General features: G+C 30.5%; 1 protein-coding gene across 2 annotated transcripts; it reads left to right on the top strand.

Annotated features, from left to right (window-relative positions):
- Positions 1 to 8,284: 8,284 nt before the first annotated feature.
- Positions 8,285 to 18,545, top strand: LOC107441650 (major facilitator superfamily domain-containing protein 6). 2 transcript variants are annotated; one of them, XM_016054991.5, is made up of 4 exons: positions 8,285 to 8,455; positions 10,321 to 10,460; positions 14,946 to 16,418; positions 18,009 to 18,545. In XM_016054991.5, the coding sequence occupies exons 2-4, from the start codon at positions 10,322 to 10,324 to the stop codon at positions 18,359 to 18,361; spliced, it is 1,965 nt and encodes a 654-aa protein (XP_015910477.1). In that variant the 5' UTR covers positions 8,285 to 8,455; position 10,321; the 3' UTR covers positions 18,362 to 18,545. The 2 variants fall into 2 exon arrangements, with proteins under 2 accessions (XP_015910477.1, XP_071037263.1); XM_071181162.2 differs by lacking the exon at positions 8,285 to 8,455 and adding an exon at positions 8,474 to 8,616.
- Positions 18,546 to 20,547: the final 2,002 nt, after the last annotated feature.

Raw genomic sequence — 20,547 nt, 5'->3', positions numbered from 1 at the left:
TCTTAACAACTGTAACTGTTAGCACAATACTATTAAAATTATTTTAAATAATTTTGGCTCACGTTATGTTGCATTTGTCATTTATACTTGTCACATTTATAAGAACCAAAAACGTATTTTCACTTTTAACGGTTGTAATAAATTATACATAGGTTTGATGCCAAAGAAAACAGAGTACGACTTATAGTACATTAAGATGTAAAACATCTTTCGTTTACCATATAGGATGTCTCGTGTGACAGGGTCAAAAAGTTCTTTCATTTATCTTAGAGACTCATTTACCAAAAAGATCTCTAATTTTTGAGGAATTTAAAATGCCTACTTGAACTTAAAGCTTAAAGACTTTCGTTAAATTATTTTATGGACCAGTTCTAGTAATCCTAATAAAAAAGAGATTATCTGACAGATAAAAAGAAGTTTCCGGTACCATGCATTCTTAAGTAATATTTGTAAGATAAGATACAGATAATAGCACAGATAAGAATTACCAACCATAAGAATAAATAAAACTTGCTGGTTTGATGAATTTATTCTGATAATTATGAGGAAATAGATACTATGGATGTACGACGGATATAGTATAATATGATGGTCATGCAATGTGTAATGATTCTGAAGATTCAGAAATAGTACATGATTCTGAAAAGCGCGAAATCTAATGAAAAAAAAAATGCTATGAAATTGCTTGAAGTAGCTGTTTTCTGAATTAAATACATGTTATACAACTTCTGAAAAGTCAGTTCAGTAATTAAGGTTGACATAAAAATATTCGACTTTCGATGTCTGGAAATTTCGATATCACTAAATTCTTACTGTTTCTCATCGAGTTCGTAGTGTCGAAGTTTGTTGGTGTAATTAAACTACTGTAGGGTTATAAATTACTTGTTAAAAAAAGGAAACTAATTCAATTTAGACTAATTATTTGAACCAGTAAACTACTTAATGAACCCATATTTTGTTTGCGATATCTGAATGTAATGCAAGAAAGGCAACACAAAATTTCTGTTTCCGTTTTTTCCTCTTAGGAAAAAGAAAAGACGGAAAGCTTTATCACACTAGAAAACAATCAGTCAGAAATATATTTTTATCACGGTGTCAAGAATATTGAAAGAGAAAATCTGGTTAATCCCGTAAAAGAGAGTTATTTCCCCACTTTTGACATAAAATAAGGTAATGCTATTAGGACACAAAAATCGTAATATTTATCCAAATCAATAAACTACACTGACAAGGGAGACTAGGGAAGTGTGACTCGCGAATTTTGAAATAAACTAGTGGGATGTATGCCTCATGAGGAATAATTTTAGGGGGAAACATTGGTTTCGGCCCATAGAAGGTCCTATGAGAGATAAAAAAATATTTCAATATATAGAAAAATCGGTATTTTATTACTTCTATGCAGACTATTAGTTATTTTAATTATCTCATATTCCAATTAATTTTGTGATACTTTCACATACTATATAATGCATATTTATTGTCAAAATTGAAATCGAAAATTTTAAATATCTGCAGTTTTTCAGAAAGACCTGTTTGGTTAATTTAAAAAAAAAAAAAAAAATTGGCATCAAATTTTAAATTTTTTTTTTTCAAAAAGTTTTCTAAATTAATACGAGTATGTAATTGCAAATTAAATAATAATTAATTAATTAATTTGTTAATTAATTAATTAACCAATTAATTGGAGAATGAGATAATTATAATAACTAATAGTCTGAATTGTAGTAATAAAATACCGATTTTTCTATATATTGAAATATTTTTTATCTCTCATAGGACCTTCTATGGGCCGAAACGAATGTTGCCCCCTAAAATTATTCCTCATAAGGCATACATCTCACTAGTTCATTTCAAAATTGGCGAGTCACACTTCCCTAGTCTCCCTTGTGAGCTGCACATGTCTTCGGAATAAATTATTTAAACCCTGTAAAGAAGTTTTGGCAAAGCCACATGGACTAAGAATAGGGCGACTCACTATACCATGGGTCGATGAGTTGATAGAGATTTTGGAATTCTGAAGGTTTAGAATTGGTGCACCATTGTTAAAGCGAGATTTGCTTGGAAATATCTTCAAAGGTCTTGAATATATTTCCAAGAAATATCTTGCCCCATCTTATGCTGTCTAAGTTCTTTATTGACAATAGGACCATTTTCCTGAAAATTAAGGAGCAGTTAGTGAATAACAAGTTAAAAGATCTCCCCTTGACTCCTATTCCTTCATGTTGCTCAAGCCCCTTTCTGTACGCTATCTGACCTTCAAGCGGAGATGGATGCAGACCTCCTTCGTCTTTGCCCGGCACTAAGGGACATCTCTTTGTGTGACCGTTACTGGCGCACAAGAGACTTATTAGGTTCATAGACTTTTCTTGCCATGTTTGTTTTTGCTTGTGTTTATTTATTTTGTTGTTCCTCCCTTTGTGGTGAGTGGTCTTTTGTAACCTTACCCATTGGAAATACAAAATAAAAAAAAAGATTTCCCCTAGTAATAGAGGTGTTAAAATGAAGATGCATGAAATGTCAGTTGACAAGTTGTGATACCAGAAAACAATCCCGACTAAGAGCACGAGAAGAAGAAAGGAATGAAGTTTATTTTTAAAATCAGTACTAAATATATCATAAAAATCAGTTTTCAAAGTTAAAAAAAATTTCAAGTTTTTTTTTGCAAATCTGTGTAAACAATAGTCAGAGAAAATAATATACAGGGTGTTTATAAGGTCCCGGGCCCATTTTGATGTTTAATAACTCATAAAATAATAAAGATAGATTAAAACTAATAACGTAAATGGATAAATAGACTCAAAAAGTTGCATGACCCTTGTCAATGAACTTCCATGTGTGCCCCCTTCGTCGCACGGAGAATATCAAGTCGATAGTCAATTTTACAGTCGATTTGCAAACATTTTTAAATGAATTTTATAACATTTACGTCCCTTTTGGACAAATATATTTTAATGATTTTAATCTTAGGGAATATTTTATCTATACTTGTTATTTTATCAATTTTGTCTTTTTACATCTTTATCCTATCTTTTATCCACAAATAATTTTATACCTTGAAATTTTATGCATGTTAATGGCTTTGTACAGTCGATTTCTTTTTTTAGCATAATGTTTTAAAATTGTAATGTTTTTACAATTTTCATTTTTACTGATTTTACAAATTTTATGACCTTTTGGACAGGCTTGTACTACTGTGTACTTTTACCTTGTGTGTAATTCTTAACTATTTTCTTTTACCCAGCAACAAGCTCTAGCTCTCAATTCGATCCTATTGATACCTTTATTCAAGTGTAGTATCTAGTTACTATAAGGGTCTGTTGACCTGAGCGTAACAACACCAAGCACGACCAATATTGTTTTAGTTTATTTTTATGTTAAATTTTTGAACGATATGTTATATTAAAAGGGCCTTCTTTCTGATGTATTTCAATGTTTTCGAGGCTTGTTGCAATCGCTATTCATGTAAAATTTTTAACATTTTATTTCTATATACTTGCTGTCAAATTAAACAAATTGATGTTCCATTGTATTCGGCGAATGGGCCTATAGGCCTAGGCCGCTGTAAAAGTTTCCATTACCTTCGTGGAGGACTTTTTGGTGGAACCAGCCCACATTTGTATTATATGATAAGGAAAACCACGAAAACCTTTCATGGTTGATCTGACAACAAGGGGACTCCGACAATGTTCCGCCTAGTACTATGGATATTTTACATTATCGCTGTGGTCGGGAGCAGAATTCGTATCGACCAACCATCGTTGGGATTCGATTCTCCAATTCACCTCATTAGGAGGAGAGTGCTCTATCCCCTGAGCCACCACATCTGCATTACAAATGCATTATAATTTTATGTTAGATCATTTTTAAACATGTAAATCCTAACGAAATAAACATGTCAGGAAATTTTTTGCTGACCGGCCTATGTAGGAGGCAGGGAACTGTCCTTGCATCAGAAAGGTCCTGGGTTCGAAGCCCGGGCAAAGCATGGATGTTTCTTTCCCTCTCTGTGTGTTCTATATCCTTTCTCTTTTGTGTGTGAATGTGACCCGCCCTATTAACGGGTTGTGGTTGTGTGAATGGCGTGGCAGAAGTCGAACTCCTTGCCATAGATAGCGCCACTGAAAACAGGAACAATCGCACCCTACTGCCTAAACAGGCATACGACAAAAAAAAAGAAATTTTTTACTGAAATTTAGCGTGACTGTTCAAAACAAGAAAAATAATGAAGCATGCAAAACCAATAACAAAAACGTAAAGAATTTTTTTTTTCAACAGAACGTCTCTGGTTTTTGGTTTTGAAGGATGAAATTTGTTTTTTTATGTATTTTAAATGTTGCTTAATAAATGAATATGTTTTCAATTGATTGTTGTGTTTTACAAATGCACTAAATCAAATTGTTAATTAAATCATTGGTGATTCCTCTAGTTTAGATCCAGACCACTAGCTGTTCGCTGACAGAACGAGTACTTGGATTTCAAAATAATCATTTGTGCTTGAAAATAAAATATTTAATCGTAGAAATGCAGAACGTGCGTCACAATTAGAGGTAATACTACGACACAATAAGAGGTAATACGACACTACGCTTTTTTAAGATAGATAAAGTATTCTTGTGAATTTAGTCCATAACTTCCATTTTTATACTGCAAATCTCCATTTTTAGCTCACTGTTAAAATTTGTCTATCAGACAAGAAAATTGCGACATAACTTTTTTGCTGATTTTGCCTACAATAATACAAATTATCCTTTATTGCCTTTATATTACTCAGTTCATAAAAGTATATGGTTTAGATGGGCAATTATACCTAAAAATTTAATTTCAAAATTTTGTTCTTTCCCTAAATTATCTCTGTGAATTGGCACTTTGTCCATAACTTTCTTTTTATGTTACAAACCTCCATTTTTAGCCCTGTTACAAGTTATCCCGATGATAAGGCACTTGAGAAGCAACTTAATATTTTTTGTTAATTGTAATAAATACTTGTCATTTGTTGCCTTTACATTATTCAATTTATAAAGACGGTTTAGAAAGGCAATTATCATTATTCGATAACTTTTGGAATAAAAATATTAAACAAAAAAAATTATTTAATGTTTTCTATTCCATTAGTTATCTGCCATAAACTATTCCGTTTTATTGACAAATCATTCAATTTACTCATCATAGCTTTTGTTAGTAACAGAATTAGAAATAATTTGCCGAATTTTCAATTTTTAAATGCTTGGGGTTTGTTTGCTCACTCTTCCCCATAATCGCTACGCAATCGTTATCGTCTCACAGCAAAAAAACAGATTTGTAAATCGAAATTAAAAATCCTCAAAACATTTTATTCGATTGACTTAAATTCGATTCCGCATTTTTAGTTCCCAATTCTATTTGGATAAAATTTAAACCTTATAATTTCCCATCATTATAATTTTCTATTTCATCGACAAATTATTGTTACTAAATTCCTACTTATGATTTTTTATTTCGTGTAGTTTTTAATTTGCATCGTATGGTTTTTCTGTCCAATAAGAATGCACAAACAGTAATGAAAAACGGTCTTATGATAATTTTTTTTGTGTTATATAGAGAAATTATTATAATTTATTATGATGATTGCGCATTAGACAGCATTAAATTTAAATAGAAGAAAAGTTTAAGTAGTAAAACCTCAGCAACGAATGCAAACAATGGTTTTGTCATAGCATTAATATTTCAGCGGATTTTAAATTTCGTTTAAACTTTGGGGCAGAAATCCTATAATTTTTAAAATGTACTTTTGAAAAAAGTCCTTCAAATAATACTTTTTTAACCATGCCTTTTATTTGGCCATGCTTATTTAACCATGCCTTTTATTAAATTGGAAATAATATCATATCAGAATTTAAATAAATGTACAAAAAGTTTCTGTTTAAAAATAAAGTATGCCATAACCAAGAAAATAAAAACAGGCACTCGTATCAGTGCTCATGCATGTTAATCAAATTCCAATTTGTTTTTTATCAATAAACTATCTGAGATGGAAGCATAGAAGAGTATTTAATATGAATTTTTCTTTTTATAAAAACATCTTGATTGCCTACTGCACAGCGGAATCAGTCTCAAGCTGTACAACATTGCGATTTTCGATTCTTAACTTATTTTTTGCAAATCTGATTATAAGTATCTGGTTTGTTAGATGATTAATGACGTAGCCTTTACTGTTTCTTCGATTCTGCTTACTTAAAAAGGTTTCCAGTTGCTTTTCATTACAGTATTATATGTATCTTCAGTTTTACTGAATCTAATACAATATGTTTGAATAAATAGGATACAATATGTTTTTATAGATTCATTTTGCCTTAAGTCAGCGGTTCTCAACCTTTCAGTATTCGCGGTAATATTTTCAGTATTTTCAAACATAATTTTCATCGCGCCCCCCACTTACAGTAAAATGTATACAACAATAATGTATATTGAGTATTTTGAATTCTGCTTTTAAATTATTTTTAACTAACTGCCAAAACAAAAGTAAAGTAAAAGCCAGCAGCAATTGAGATTGCAGAAACTATGTTTGGAGTTAATTTTTCAAAAGAATTACCGTCCTCTTTCAAACGATACTGTTGCTCCTCGAATTGGTGATACAGCTGAAAATGTAGTGTCAGCTTTTCTCGATGTTGCGTGACAAAATGTTTTCAATACAGTTTGATGAAGCATAATAAAGATGCTCATTTAATTGTTTATGTTTGATTTTGTGATAATATGTCAGTAGTAAAACTACTTTTCTGCAAATCAATAGAACTCAAAACAACAGCGCTAGCATTATTCGCTATTTCAAATGAAGTTATGAATGAGGCAAGCATAGAATGCAAATATTGCATCGGAATATGCACCGAGGTTGACCACAGGTTGAGAATCACTGCCTTAAGTAGTATATTATTTTTAATAGCTTACATTTGCTTTATTTTTTGATGAATAAGATGCAGAAACTTCTTAGAAACGTTTTGAAGTAAAAATAATTATCGATTTTAAAGATCTATATATTTTCAATTAAATGGGTATGTTATTATGATTTTTTTTATATAGATATGATATGTTTTTATCATCTTTTGTATGTAGATAATTTTTTATTTCTGAAGACTAGATTTTGCTTCATTTTTAATAAGTGGGATAGAGGTTTTTGATAATGCGTTCTTAATATCCTTTTGTAAAAAGAATTTTAATTTTTGTAGAATAGACGATTGCTCTGTTTTCCATTCAATGGAAAATAATAAGTTTTCCTTAAAATAATTTGTTATTTTTGAAAACAGGACATTTGTTTTATTTTCAATGAATGAGATACTGATGTTTTTAACATTTTTTAAAAAAGATAACTTATGTTTGAAGACTAGACATTGCTTCATTTTTAATGAGTGGAATACAGTATGTTGATAGTGCGAACTCTACATCATTTTGTTAAAATAGTTTTTAATTTTTTGTAGAATAGACGCTTGCTCCGTTTTCTATTCAATGGGAAATATTTTTTTTACAAAAATAATTTGTTATTTTTGAAAACTGGACATTTGTTTTATTTTCATTGAATGAGATACTGATGTTTTTAATATTTTTTAATAAAGATAACTTATGTTTGAAGACTAGACTTTGCTTCATTTTTAATGAGTGGAATACAGTATGTTGATAGTGCGAACTGAACATCATTTTGTTAAAATAGTTTTTAATTTTTTATAGAATGGACGCTTGCTCCGTTTTCTATTCAATGGGAAATATTTTTTTATACAAATAATTTTTTATTTTTGAAAACAGAACATTTGTTTTATTTTTAATGAATGAGATACAGTTTGATAAGTTTTAATAAAACTTTAAATAAGGTTCAGATAAAATTTTTAGCTGTGTCTAATGTGCTGAATAATATTTTCTAGCCTATTTTTAATATGTAAAATGAAAATTTTCAATGATTTGGCACAAATTTTGCATTAGTTTTCTGCTTTAATTGAGAATAAAAAATGCGCAAGGAGCAACAAATCGATAAAAGATTTAATTCAGGCAACACAAGGATTGTGTAAAAGAATAATATTATTGTGAAGAAAACAAAACACTGTAATTTGACTCTTTTTTTTATCATTACCCCCAAATAAACAATATTTTTTAGAAAAGTTGTGTTCATAATTTTTTTTTTTATAAGTTGAGTAAAACTTACTTTTTTCTAATAGAAAGTTGTTTGGAAAAATATGATAAATGCTTTATTTTACTTAATTTCCAGCTGTTCAAGAAAAATAATGTTTTCTCCAATATAAGCAGGCAAGATAAAAGTAAACACCCGTGATCACGAGTAACTGGAGCAATTTTTTCGTAGCTACTTGTATGAGTGTTCTGACTCGTTGAAAAGATCTTAACTTAACGTCTCGAAAAGGACTTTAATTGGAGTCAAAACTGGTGGTAAAATCTATTTCACATCTAACGTGTTTTCAGAAGAAAAGAAAAAATATCTGTGAGTACCCTGACACATTAACCGAGATATAAAATGCATACGAGAGTATGGCCGTTGCTTTTCCGAAAAAAAAAAGTTTATTCCTCTCAAAAGAAAAAGAAAATATATAATTTTATTATCGATTCTCTTTTTCATTTTTGTTTATATCTGCTTATGTGACGGTAAGAAAATATTATCTCTAAATTCTTTATACTTTTTACTTTAATACTACATTGTAAAACTTTTCGCGTATAGTATCAACCATTTTTGGTGTAGAGCAAATTAAAACTGTTTAAAGTGCATATAACCACATTTTTCTTTTACTTTTTCACTGTTATAGTTGCACTTATTTATTTAAATATTTTTTGCTTGTTTGTTTGTAGCCAGTACATATTTTCATGCGCATTAGAATCAATCATTTATAGCTTGATTTCGAAAACATTTAGTTTGAAAAACGAACTTATTTTTAACACTATAATCGAACTAATTCCATCAAACAATTGCAATTTTGTCTAATTTATAAAATTTTTCGCACAATGACTCTAGTTTTGTGCTTAAAAATGCATTTAGTGTACATCAGCACCGAAAATAGTGGCCATTATACAGCAAATTTTTTTTACAGTGTACTTATTTAAATTATAATTTCTATAATTTTACCTGCGTCTCATTGCTTTGAATTTTATTTACGCTTTTATTGACTTTTCTAAATTTTAAATTTTATAATATAGTTTGTATTTCTATGTTACTGATATCATTGTTATCACCTTTTATTGTAGATTTTCGAAGAAATACAACCTTTTTAAAATGCTAACTAGAAAAAATATTAACATCAAATTTAAAAAGTCTATTTCACTTAAAATACTAATGAATTTATAAGTCCAAAAGAGCTTCAAATATTTCAAAATAATAAAAAAAATGAAAATTTGGGTAAGGTAGACATTTCAAGAAATAAAGATAGAAATTCCATGAAAAGTGGTTTTTAAAATTCTTTTAAAAAATCACTTTTAAAGCGTTATTTTCGTTAAAAATCATTTTAAATCTTATTCGTGTCAGATGACCGTAAGAAATGGTCAAACAATTATTGAAGCCAGTAATGTAAGTTTCATAAAAATAACAATTAAAAAACATTTTATCATTTTCAATGAATTAAAATATATTTTTCCTGAACAATCAATATATTTTGAGAGTTAAGGCTCCACAGTTTCGCGAGCTGTTGCGTGGTGGTAGATCCGATTCTAGGAAAAACAGGTACCGGAAAAAAGGTACTCGGAAAAAAAAAGTCCCCGGAAAAAAAGCAACTTCTTCACAAAATATAATTTAAAATAGAAAATAACACATTTTTCACTTAAAAAAATTGCAAAAAAAAGTAAAACATTATTAAAAAATTTAAATAGTACCTTCCCGCTTTAGAAAATAATCAAAGGAGAATAAATAAATGAAATAAAATTTAAAAAAAAAGCGTATTACAACCAGCCCATAAGTCCCCCCCCTTACCCTTCTCCTTAACTCAATGATCTAATCTGCATTATTACAGATAAAAAGAATACATATTCATTGAAACAGCGAGAAGCATTCATGCTGCCCAGAAAGCGAGAGGGGAAATATCGCTACAGATTTTCCCTATGGGGGTACCTTTTTTACCGGGACCTTTTTTCCGGGACCTTTTTTTCCAGGGACCCTTTTTTTCGTACCTTTTTTTCCGGGACCTTTTTTCCGTCTACCGGTAGATCCATGATGTATTTCGTTAACTACAAATAAAAAGCAGTTGACTTAAATGTTTATCTAGGTTATTTCATGAAGAGGCAATGGCAAAAAGGAAAGTAAAATATTATATCACGTAGTAAATATCCGATAATAACAATTAAAAATGAGTTTTTTTCTTCAAGAATGGAGCAGGAAAACGGAAAAGAACTCTCAAAATCTGTACCTTCCTGCGAAGAAGAAAAAGGCAAAATACAGAAAGGTTTTTGTCATGTTGATCGAGAAATGATTCGATTTAAAATACATTTCTTTTTGTTTTATGGAGGTAAGACACATTCTTCTTAGAATTTATAACTACAGGAAGTATTAAACTAAGGCAAAACAACGTTAAAGAGCACAAAAATATTTCTAAAATACCTGTATTTTATAAATATTTTTGTGCTCTTGAACGTTGTTTTGCCTTAGTTTGTATTTTAGCACAAAATTCGCCCACTTGTGTATTTACAGGAAGTACTGTACATTGTAAAGATTATGGTGTAATATCTATCCGAATTTGACGCTGAAAAGCTCCAAAAATAGTGTCTAATTTCATTTTAATATCAAACCGATGGTTCATACACACTGTAAAGAGTGTAATTTAATAGAAACTGCAGTAAATGAGGAAGCTTTTACCAAAATTATTTTTGCGTCCTGAAACACCAACGATGGGGCATTTTGGATTTCTCCGTTTGTTTGTTCTAGTTTACATCGATTAAAAGTTGACGAGAGTCTTTCTTCCTCGTGGCTGTATAACATATATTCAAATGAAAGTTCGCCGTTAATACTTGTATACACATTTTTAGTTGTATAATAAGGATAGGTACAGTGGTGGCCAAAAGTGTGGACATTTTTTGAAAGTTTCATGTTTTTCAACTTTGTGTGCTTGTAAAATATATTATTTTTCACTTAAATACAAACGTTTATTTATCAAATTGAAGGTAATTTAATATAGAATTTAATAATAAATACAGTATTACAATATCTGTATTACAAAAAAAGTTATGCAACTAATAGTAAGATCTATCTTAGATTTGCATTTTTTTAAAGTGATACTAACACAATCAATACTTAGTAGGATAACGCTTATTTTTTAAGACAGCTCCACAGCTTCTTTTCATCGAGTGAACGAGTGTTTGGAATTCGTCTTTCGTAATCACATGGTGCCAAGAATCAATTATAGCTTCAATAAGTTGTCTTTTATTGGATGGACGTTTTTTTCGTACAAGAATTTTCAAACGTCGCCACAAATTTTCAATTGGATTGAGATCAGAGCTGTATCCTGGCCATGGTAATATATCTATGCCTTTATTTTGAAACCATACTTTGCGTACTTTTGCTGTGTGGCATGGAGCTAAATCCTGCTGAAAAATAAATGGTTCGTTGTAGGGGAAGAGATCCCTGATGGAAGGTATCAATTTTGGCTTCAGGACAGTTTCGATGTATTTTTTGGTATTCAGGATACCAAATCAGGCCGAAAAAAATGCGCAAGTGCTACTGCCGATCGAAAAATTAAACGGCTATGCATTCAAGATAGAAAAATTTCATCAGATGCCTTTAGATGTGAAATGAATGCAGCGGGTATTGCAGTAAGTTCAAGAGCAATAAGAAGAAGGTTATCAGGATTTGGACTACAAGCTAGAAATTCAAGGAAAAACCATATTTAAGTAAAAAACAACGCGAAAAACGAGTTAAGTGGGCAAATGAACAAATTAAATGGTCAGAAAATCAATGGAAGCAAGTAATCTGGAGCGATGAGAGCAAAATATCGCTCTTTGGTAGGGATGGTAGAAAATAAGTGAGATGTAGAGTAGGTGAAGCACTTCATCCTGACTGCATTAAAGCAACTGCAAAAACCCAACAAATGTCAAGATTTGGGTATGTATGTCTGCAGACGGTATGGGCCGAATTCAAGTGATTGATGGCATCCTGAATGCCAAAAAATACATCGAAACTGTCCTGAAACCAAAATTGATACCTTCCATCAGGGATCTCTTCCCCAACAACGAACCATTTATTTTTCAGCAGGATTCAGCTCCATGGCACACAGCAAAAGTATGCAAAGCATGGTTTCAAAATAAAGGCATAGATATATTACCATGGGCAGGATACAGCCCTGATCTCAATCCAATTGAATATTTGTGGCGACGTTTGAAAATTCTTGTACGAAAAAAACATCCTTCCAATAAAAGACAACTTATTGGAGCTATAATTGACTCTTGGCACCATGTGATTACGAAAGATGAGCTCCAAACACTCGTTCACTCGATGAAAAGACGCTGTGAAGCTGTCTTTAAAAATAAGCGTTGTCCTACTAAGTATTGATTGTGAAAGTATCACTTTAAAAAAATGCAAATCTGAGATAGATCTTACTATTAGTTGCATAACGTTTTTTGTAATACAGATATTGTAATACTGTATGTATTATTAAATTTTACATTAAATTACCTTCAATTGGATATATAAAAGTTTGTATTTAAGTGAAAAATAATATATTCTACAAGCACACAAAGTTGAAAAACAGGAAACTTTCAAAAAATGTCCACACTTTTGGCCACCACTGTATATTTCAATTTTGTAGTATCTGTGAACTGTATTAAATAATAATATTTTATCTCTATCCGCTTCGGTTTTGATAAATGTAGTTCAAAATCATATTAATATTCACTTTGTGATGTGTATATATTATTTTAAGAAACTAATTTCACTTCAAGAAATATTATTATATGATTTTTATGATTCCTGCTACATATTGTATCGCAAAAGTTTTGAGGATCCTTAAGTATATCATGCCTTACTGTAATTATAAATTTTAGTGTTACTGAATAACGAACATGGCTACTTTAGGCCAAATAGTGTTAAACACCATTCTGGGTGTTTCATCACATCAGGATTTACCCTTATTGGTTCTAGGTTGTTGGTTCTTGGAGTAAAGGAACACTCAGTGGAACAACACTTTTGTGTAATGTAGTTGCACTATGTTTGGTGTTCAGGTACATCAAAATTTTTTAGAGTGTAAGTCAAACAAAATTTTGAAAAGATCAATGGACGTGGACACAACAATGTTAATTTTACTTTTTTGCGCATTTCGCTTTTATCTCGAGAACATTTGAAACTAATTAAAAAATATTGCACAATTATAAAATTCCTTTATTTTAAGATAATTCCATGCAAAAAAGAACTTTTAGTTAATATTTATTATCTTTAATTATTTTATTTAATAATAGTAGAAAAATTTTTGAGTTGTAAGGTATGCAACTTCTGCATTATATAAACTTGCGCCAAAATTGAAAAGTGTAATTTTAAATATACAATTTAATTGAAATCGGTCTATTATTCGCTGACAAATTGAATTTTTAAGATTAGATTTCTTTTTTTTAAAAAAGAAGCGATTTCACAGGAACTATTTGACTGATAAAAAATAATAAATATTCAATAAAATTTTCTTTTTTGAGTGAAATTATCTCAGGAAAAACAAATTTTGAAAAATTCTCGAGGCGTAGCATAATACGTAAAAAGTAAAATTACCTTTAAGGGGTCCAAACTACCGACTGCTCTCCTGACGGATTTATTGAGACCATACTTCCCAGATAGCGGCTACCCCCAAATTTTGATAGTCAAATTTCATGGGGGAAAAAGTGTGTGTATTCAGCGAAAGTACGTTTTCGCGTCTGATTTCGTATCTTAAACTATCGTCTGTACTGATTTCATTTGCATACTTGAGGTCATACCTTTGCACCTTTGACATCGAGTCCTAGAACTTGATTTATTTGTATCACGAGCAGATGATAGTGGAGTTTTATAATAAAACAAAGGTTAAATTTAAAATTAATAATTTATTCCTTTAAGTACCATAGCCATGCTCCACCCTTTACAAAAAATTATTGGAACGTTGAACCGGAGCGTTCCAGCCAGACTACACCCTTTTAAAAATGGTATTCAGCAATGAGTATTTTACGAAATATATTTTTAGAAGCCTTGGCAAAAAGGAGAGAAAAAGTATACACGATGGGGGTCGTATATTCTGAGAGATTAATATTTTTCTAAGGTCGTATATTCTAAGAGAAACACCGGAAAAGAACTGTTGACATCTTTCATGTCTGCATATTTGAAGCTCAAGTCACACTATTTGCGTCTTGGAACAGTTCCGAAAGTTAAAAATTCTTCTTAACGTTAGGCCGAAAATTTTCAAACTTGAGCCAAAATTATATTAGACTTACTAAAGATAAATTAACCTCTGTTGCTGGAGTAATTTATCGTTTAATTTGTATCAACGAAGTTCATTAATAATGTGTTGATCCACACTGCAAAGTGAGGTCATAATGAACATGCTACAATTTTCTTTTCACATTTCCTCCGAAAAAAAAGCTGTTTCTTCTAATATGTGTTAGTAACAGCATTTTAAATTATATTCTGAGAAATATCATTACATGCAGCATCAAAGATATTATAAAATAGAATTGAGGGATAATAAAATAAAAATATCTTTTCTCAAACGAAAATTAAATAGAGGTCCATTGCAGGCATAAGTTCGACGTAGTCCATAGATGCATTATTTTGGATTGTTTATATGCAAACCATAAAGTTTTCTTTTATTTAGTTTGAATTCACGAGTAAAAATATAGACATCTATATTTTGTGCTACGTGTAATTTTTTAAATTTCAACACATTTACTTAAATGCATTTAATCTCAACTAAAAAATTAACATTGAAATGCTTTGAAATTTCAAAAGTGAGCTCAGATTCAAATTTTTTTTATTCTTCTTTTTACAGCCATGGGAGCTATACTGCCTTATATACCTCTCATCGCAAAGGATGGAATCGGAGTTTCAGCAACGTCTTATGCAACAGTTTATTCTTCTCAGTTGTTCATTACAGTTTTGTCTAAAACAACCTTAGGCTACATAGCAGACTATTTTAAGAGAATGAAAATTATGATTAGTCTTCTAATCATCGTGTATTGTCTGTGTTTCTTATCTCTACTTGTTATTCCAAAAATTGATTTGTCAACAAAGTTGGACCGGAATTCAACTCCGTTAAACCTTATTGAAGAAAGCAGCAATGACATAGAACTTTATATTATTTCATTTCCCACAGGTGAAGTTTGTAATAAGCTTTCCAATGACTCCAACTTATTGACGATAACAAAAGTCGAAGGAGAACATTCAAAAAATGGTGAAAATGTCACACATAAAAGTTCAGAAATAATCTGTGCTGCAAAGTTAAGCCTTACTGATAAAACACTGTGTTTGGAGTTATGGAATAACACAAAAGAGGGAGAATTATTGGGGACTCAGTTAACTTTCTGTTGCTCAACGTATTCTCCGATGCAATTAAAACAATATGAAACACAAATGAAAGCGAAAAAGAACTTTTTTTATTTACATTCCTTGAATCCAGATATTTTTAATGATAGTGTCACTGCATCAAGACTTTGTACTGCTATTTTTTCCGATGAATCAGGACACACTGAAAAGTATCTAAATGTGAACAGCTACGAAACGTATCAGTTTTGGTTATATGCATGCATTATGATTATAGCGGGAACATGCTCCAGTTCAGTATTTACATTGTCTGACACAATCTGTTGCGAGAGTGTGCAGAAGTTCAATAGAGATTTTGGTAGACAAAGAATATATTCTGCTATAAGTTGGGGCATTTTCGCTCCTATAGGAGGGCTTTTATGTGATCTCACAAATGGATTTTTCTCAGCGTGGATCCTAATGGCAGTTATGCAAATCTTGGTTATATGGAATTTATACAAAATGGATCTCGTTGTACCTGAGTTTTCTCAAAACTTAACAAAAGATGTAGGTGTAGTTCTTAAATCTAGTACTTTTCTTGCTTTCAATGCCGGATCTTTTATAACTGGCGTATATTGTGGTGTAATATGGTATTATCTGCTTTGGTTCATATCCTCATTGGGAGCTAGTGCATTTCTCTGCGGCCTGGTCCCTTATGTGCAGTGCTTTGCTGGAGAAATACCTTTTATGTTCTTCTCAGGATGGGTTATAGAAAAAATGGGACACTTCAATATAGTGTCTTTGTCACTTCTGGCATATGCTGTCAGATTTTTGTGGTACAGCTATCTTAGAAACCCGTGGTTGGTGCTACCAATGGAAATTACTCACGGTATAACGTATGGACTTTTTTATTCTGCAGCAGCTTCCTTTGGAAAACTTAGTTCCGAACCTGGGACAGAAGCTACAACTCAGTCTATTATTTTTTCAACTCATGGAGGATTAGGTAAGTAAAAATAAGCAGGAAACAATGCTAATGGAAAGATGATTTTAAAAGTAAGGTTGATACTAATCGAAATAAATGATTTAAACTAATTAATCAGACGACTACCTAAACTATAGATTTAAAAAATAGTTTGACTTAGAAAACACGAAATGATATCAAGGGGTGCTTAAAATGAGTTTTGTTCGTTGCATTTGAGATCTTTTATCTTTAATTTTTATTTAATTTTTTTTTATAGAAGAGAGGCAGATAGAGTAAAACGCTTATTTTTAACTTCCACAAACTATTAAATTTGGAGGAAAACCTTAGGAAATCAGTGATTTTGTTTTGTTGCGTCACCACAAACTTCAAAAATGATACTTACGTTTTATTTGATGGCCTTTAATTACGAAAAAAAAGTTTGCAGAGAATGCGAAATGTCAACAGTTCAAAGGAAAATAATGTTCGAAAATTTCCAGTCCTAGGCCCATTTTCAGAAACCATTTTAATCATGAATGCTTGCTAAAGGATTGCCAGATGTATGTACCAGATCTCGTCATTTAGGTAAAAGGTGTATATATGAATACCGTTTATTTTAAGACTTTCCTATACATATAACGACAGTAAAGCTTGGTAACACGTGCATATATTATTTTTAAGTAGTAAATAAATTGTTGCTACTATTGAAGCTCCTATCCTGGTATATTACAGAATGGAAGAAGAAGAGAGCTGAACCTTTGTTCTTGTGATAGTCTGTAAAGACGTCTGCCTTAATTTTGCTTGAAAAGAACATGCAATTTTTGCAACTTCTTTTTTGATTCAATTTAGAAAGAAATTTGCTTCGAAAATTCGTAGAGAACCAATTAAAGATCCCTTAGCTTCAAAATAAATTGCAATTTAAATTCAGATAATTAAAATATTAATTACAGGTCTCAATTTAATATTTAAGTGAGAAAAAAATGTTAATTGAGTTTGAGGACAATTAGAGCAAAAAAACAATTAAAGTCCTCGAACGCCAGTTTAATAGTCTAGGGGGACTGGATGGCGTTTCTACTTCATTTTGGTACGTCTTAACGACACTTAAGTATTAATTTGTTACCAATTAGTTTTTGGCTTCATTATGTATATAGATTGCACATAATATACAGGGTGTTGCATGAAAATCATTCTAAATAGATTTTTCTCAAGTTGATCAAAAAAGAAGAAAAAAATGTATAATTTTTTATATTTAATAGAGGAAAAAATATCCTATGTTCGAAATCTAAGAAATTACCGTTGCTGGTGTATGATTTTAAGAAATGAAACAGACGCTAAAAAATGATTCAAGTATCTATATAATTTGCCTCGAAGTTTATATTGTATTTTATTTTTGTTCCTAATGTCAAATTAATTTTAAAAAAATCACAGAACTTGATGCTAATAAAATAACGTTTTTTCTTCTTCTAAATTAGTTTAGTTCGAAGTCTTGTTGTCTTCAGGGCTAAATGTAAAAAATTATCTGGTAGTATTTCATAGTTTTCCACCTAATCATAAAAAATGCATAGTTATTTAATTTGCCCTGTTTTAAAAATAGTATTAAGTACTAAGCTGTTACAAAAATCAATTCTTTTTCAGGAGCTGGTCTTGGATGCGTTTTAGCTGGCATTGGATTTGACTATCTCGGGAGTCAGGTTACGTTTTTCTACCTTAGTCTACTTGCTTTTGGCTCCACATTTCTCAATGTTTGCAGCACGTTGTTTGTTAGTAAACGTAATGTAGTCAACACGGATATTTCTTCATCCTTGAAAAAGTCGTATAACACAATGATAACAAACTTCTCTCTGTTTAAACCATCACGTGACAAGCTTTCAATCGAGCCACAAAGCATGCAGAAAACTAATCCTGTGGGATCAAGTGTTAATGTTCCTCCAGATAACAGTATCATCCTAATGAAATTTGAAAAAAAGTTATGGCTAATTTTTTTGTAGTTTTCAGCAAAACTCTTACATTAACTAATGTGTTTTCAATATTGTTATTAGTGGCATGATAAAATGGCAATATTGATAATAATTGATGCGTTATAAAGATTAAAAAATAAATCATTTATATGCATTGTATTGTTCTCAAGAACTGTAACTGTTGGCACAATACCATTAAAATTATTTTAAATAATTTTAGCTCACACTTTTTTTGCATTTGTCATTTACATTTGTTAAATTTCTAGTAACCAAGAATGGATTATCACTTCTATCTGCTGTAATAAATTATGCATATAGTTTGATATCAGAGAAAGCAGAGTACGACTTCTATAGTGCATTAAGATTTTAACCATCTTTCGTTTACCATATAAGATGTCTCTATAGTATCAAGATCAAAAACTTCTTTCATTTATCTAAGAGATTGATTTACCAAAATGACCCCTAATTTTCAAAAGAAATAAAATTAAGATCTTCTAGCTTAAACCATTTATTAAATTATTTTATAGACTTGTCCTTGTAATCCAAATAAAAAGGAGATTAACTGATAGATTAAACGAAGTTTCCGAAACCATGCGCTCCTAAAGTAATATTTGCAAGATGTATACACAGATAAGAATTACCAACCATAATATTAAAAAAAAAACTTTCTAGTTTGATGAATTTATTCTGATAATTATGGGGAAATAGATACTGTGGACGAATGGCGGATATATAATATGATGGTCATGCAATGTGCGATGATTCTGAAGATTCAGAAATATTAAAAGATAATAGTATCGAGAGATTAAATTGTAAATGTTTTCTTTTTTTCCACCTAAAAATATTATTTAAACAACAAAATATTATAAACTGAATAAATTTGATGAAAATCATAAAATTAATCATTTGTGTGCATTTAATTCTTCTTAACAACTGTAACTGTTAGCACAATACTATTAAAATTATCTAATCATAATAATAAACGCGGTTGTGTGTGTCTGTAATCCCAATATATCGCCCCAGAAGCCTCGCCCAGGCACGAAACTCGGCACATAATTGGGTATACTATAGCCTACGTTACAGATCGTGTTATTCCTACTAAATTTAACTAGTAAACAGCATTTTCTGCGAACCTGATTTCTAGCAACAAGTAAAAGCATCAAACGAAGTGTCTTGTTTATAAGTCGCTATTCGCCAGGTTGAAATTGTATTAGTCTAGTTCCTTTGGAAATAATTTATATTGTTGTTTTACCGAAGTTTATGAATTAAATAAACATATTTAAAACTCAGTTTATTAATTAAACTAAAAGGTAAATGTTATTCCTAGTAAGTGGAAGTAGTTGTGCTTTTTTCATATTATACCCAATTGTGTTTTGACATAATGAAGAAGTATTTTTTTTCTTTTGCAAAAATTTGGATTAGTTTTTTAGTTATCAGTCATTTTGTAAGAAAATCTATGCTTTTTCGTCTTCAAAGAGCTATATTCAAGAAACTATTAAAAAATGCATTCACTTTTCTCCACTCTTATAAATGTATGCTAATGCGAACCTTACAATTGAAATATTAATTTTCGACAACTTAAACCAATAATATACGAAGGAATTAATAATTTAATTGTAAGGTTCGCATTAGTTTACATTTATCAAAGTGGAGAAAAGTTTAACTTTTGTATTAAAAATGTGGCAACATATTCGATACGTAAATAGAACGCTTCGCTTTGACATATTTGTCGCTGTTCATAATTGGGTATAATATGAAAAAAGCACAACTACTTCCACTTACTAGGAATAACATTTACCTTTTAGTTTAATTAATAAACTGAGTTTTAAATATGCTTACTAAATTCATAAACTTCGGTAAAACAACAATATAAATTATTTCCAAAGGAACTAGACTAATACAATTTCAACCTGGCGAGTAGCGACTTATAAACAAGACACTTCGTTTGATGCTTTTACTTGTTGCTAGAAATCAGGTTCGCAGAAAATGCTGTTTACTAGTTAAATTTAGTAGGAATAACACGATCTGTGACGTAGGCTATAGTATACCCAATTGTTATAATAAGTTTTTCTTCTTCTTTCCACGCTCTATTTTGTTTTCTTAAGCGACGACGATAATTTTTGTAGCGATATAGAAATAGAAATTGATACCATAAAAAATTATATAGAAATAGAAATTGATACCATAAAAAATTAATTCGTTTTCGTGTTCTTTTC

This window comes from Parasteatoda tepidariorum, chromosome 8 (genome assembly GCF_982258835.1).
Source record: "Parasteatoda tepidariorum strain Cologne lab strain chromosome 8, Ptep-v5.0, whole genome shotgun sequence".
Taxonomy (NCBI): domain Eukaryota; kingdom Metazoa; phylum Arthropoda; class Arachnida; order Araneae; family Theridiidae; genus Parasteatoda; species Parasteatoda tepidariorum.
Note: the sequence above shows the minus strand (reverse complement) of the source record. Positions and strands in the feature narration are given on the sequence as shown.

What these genes read in the sequence shown, in the direction of transcription:
- LOC107441650 (XM_016054991.5), top strand. Translation starts at nt 10,322, where the DNA reads ATGGAGCAGGAAAACGGAAAAGAACTCTCAAAATCTGTACCTTCCTGC. An exon ending in TTTCTTTTTGTTTTATGGAG is followed by an intron (nt 10,461 to 14,945) that starts GTAAGACACATT and finishes TTCTTTTTACAG; the next exon opens with CCATGGGAGCTATACTGCCT. An exon ending in TTCAACTCATGGAGGATTAG is followed by an intron (nt 16,419 to 18,008) that starts GTAAGTAAAAAT and finishes ATTCTTTTTCAG; the next exon opens with GAGCTGGTCTTGGATGCGTT.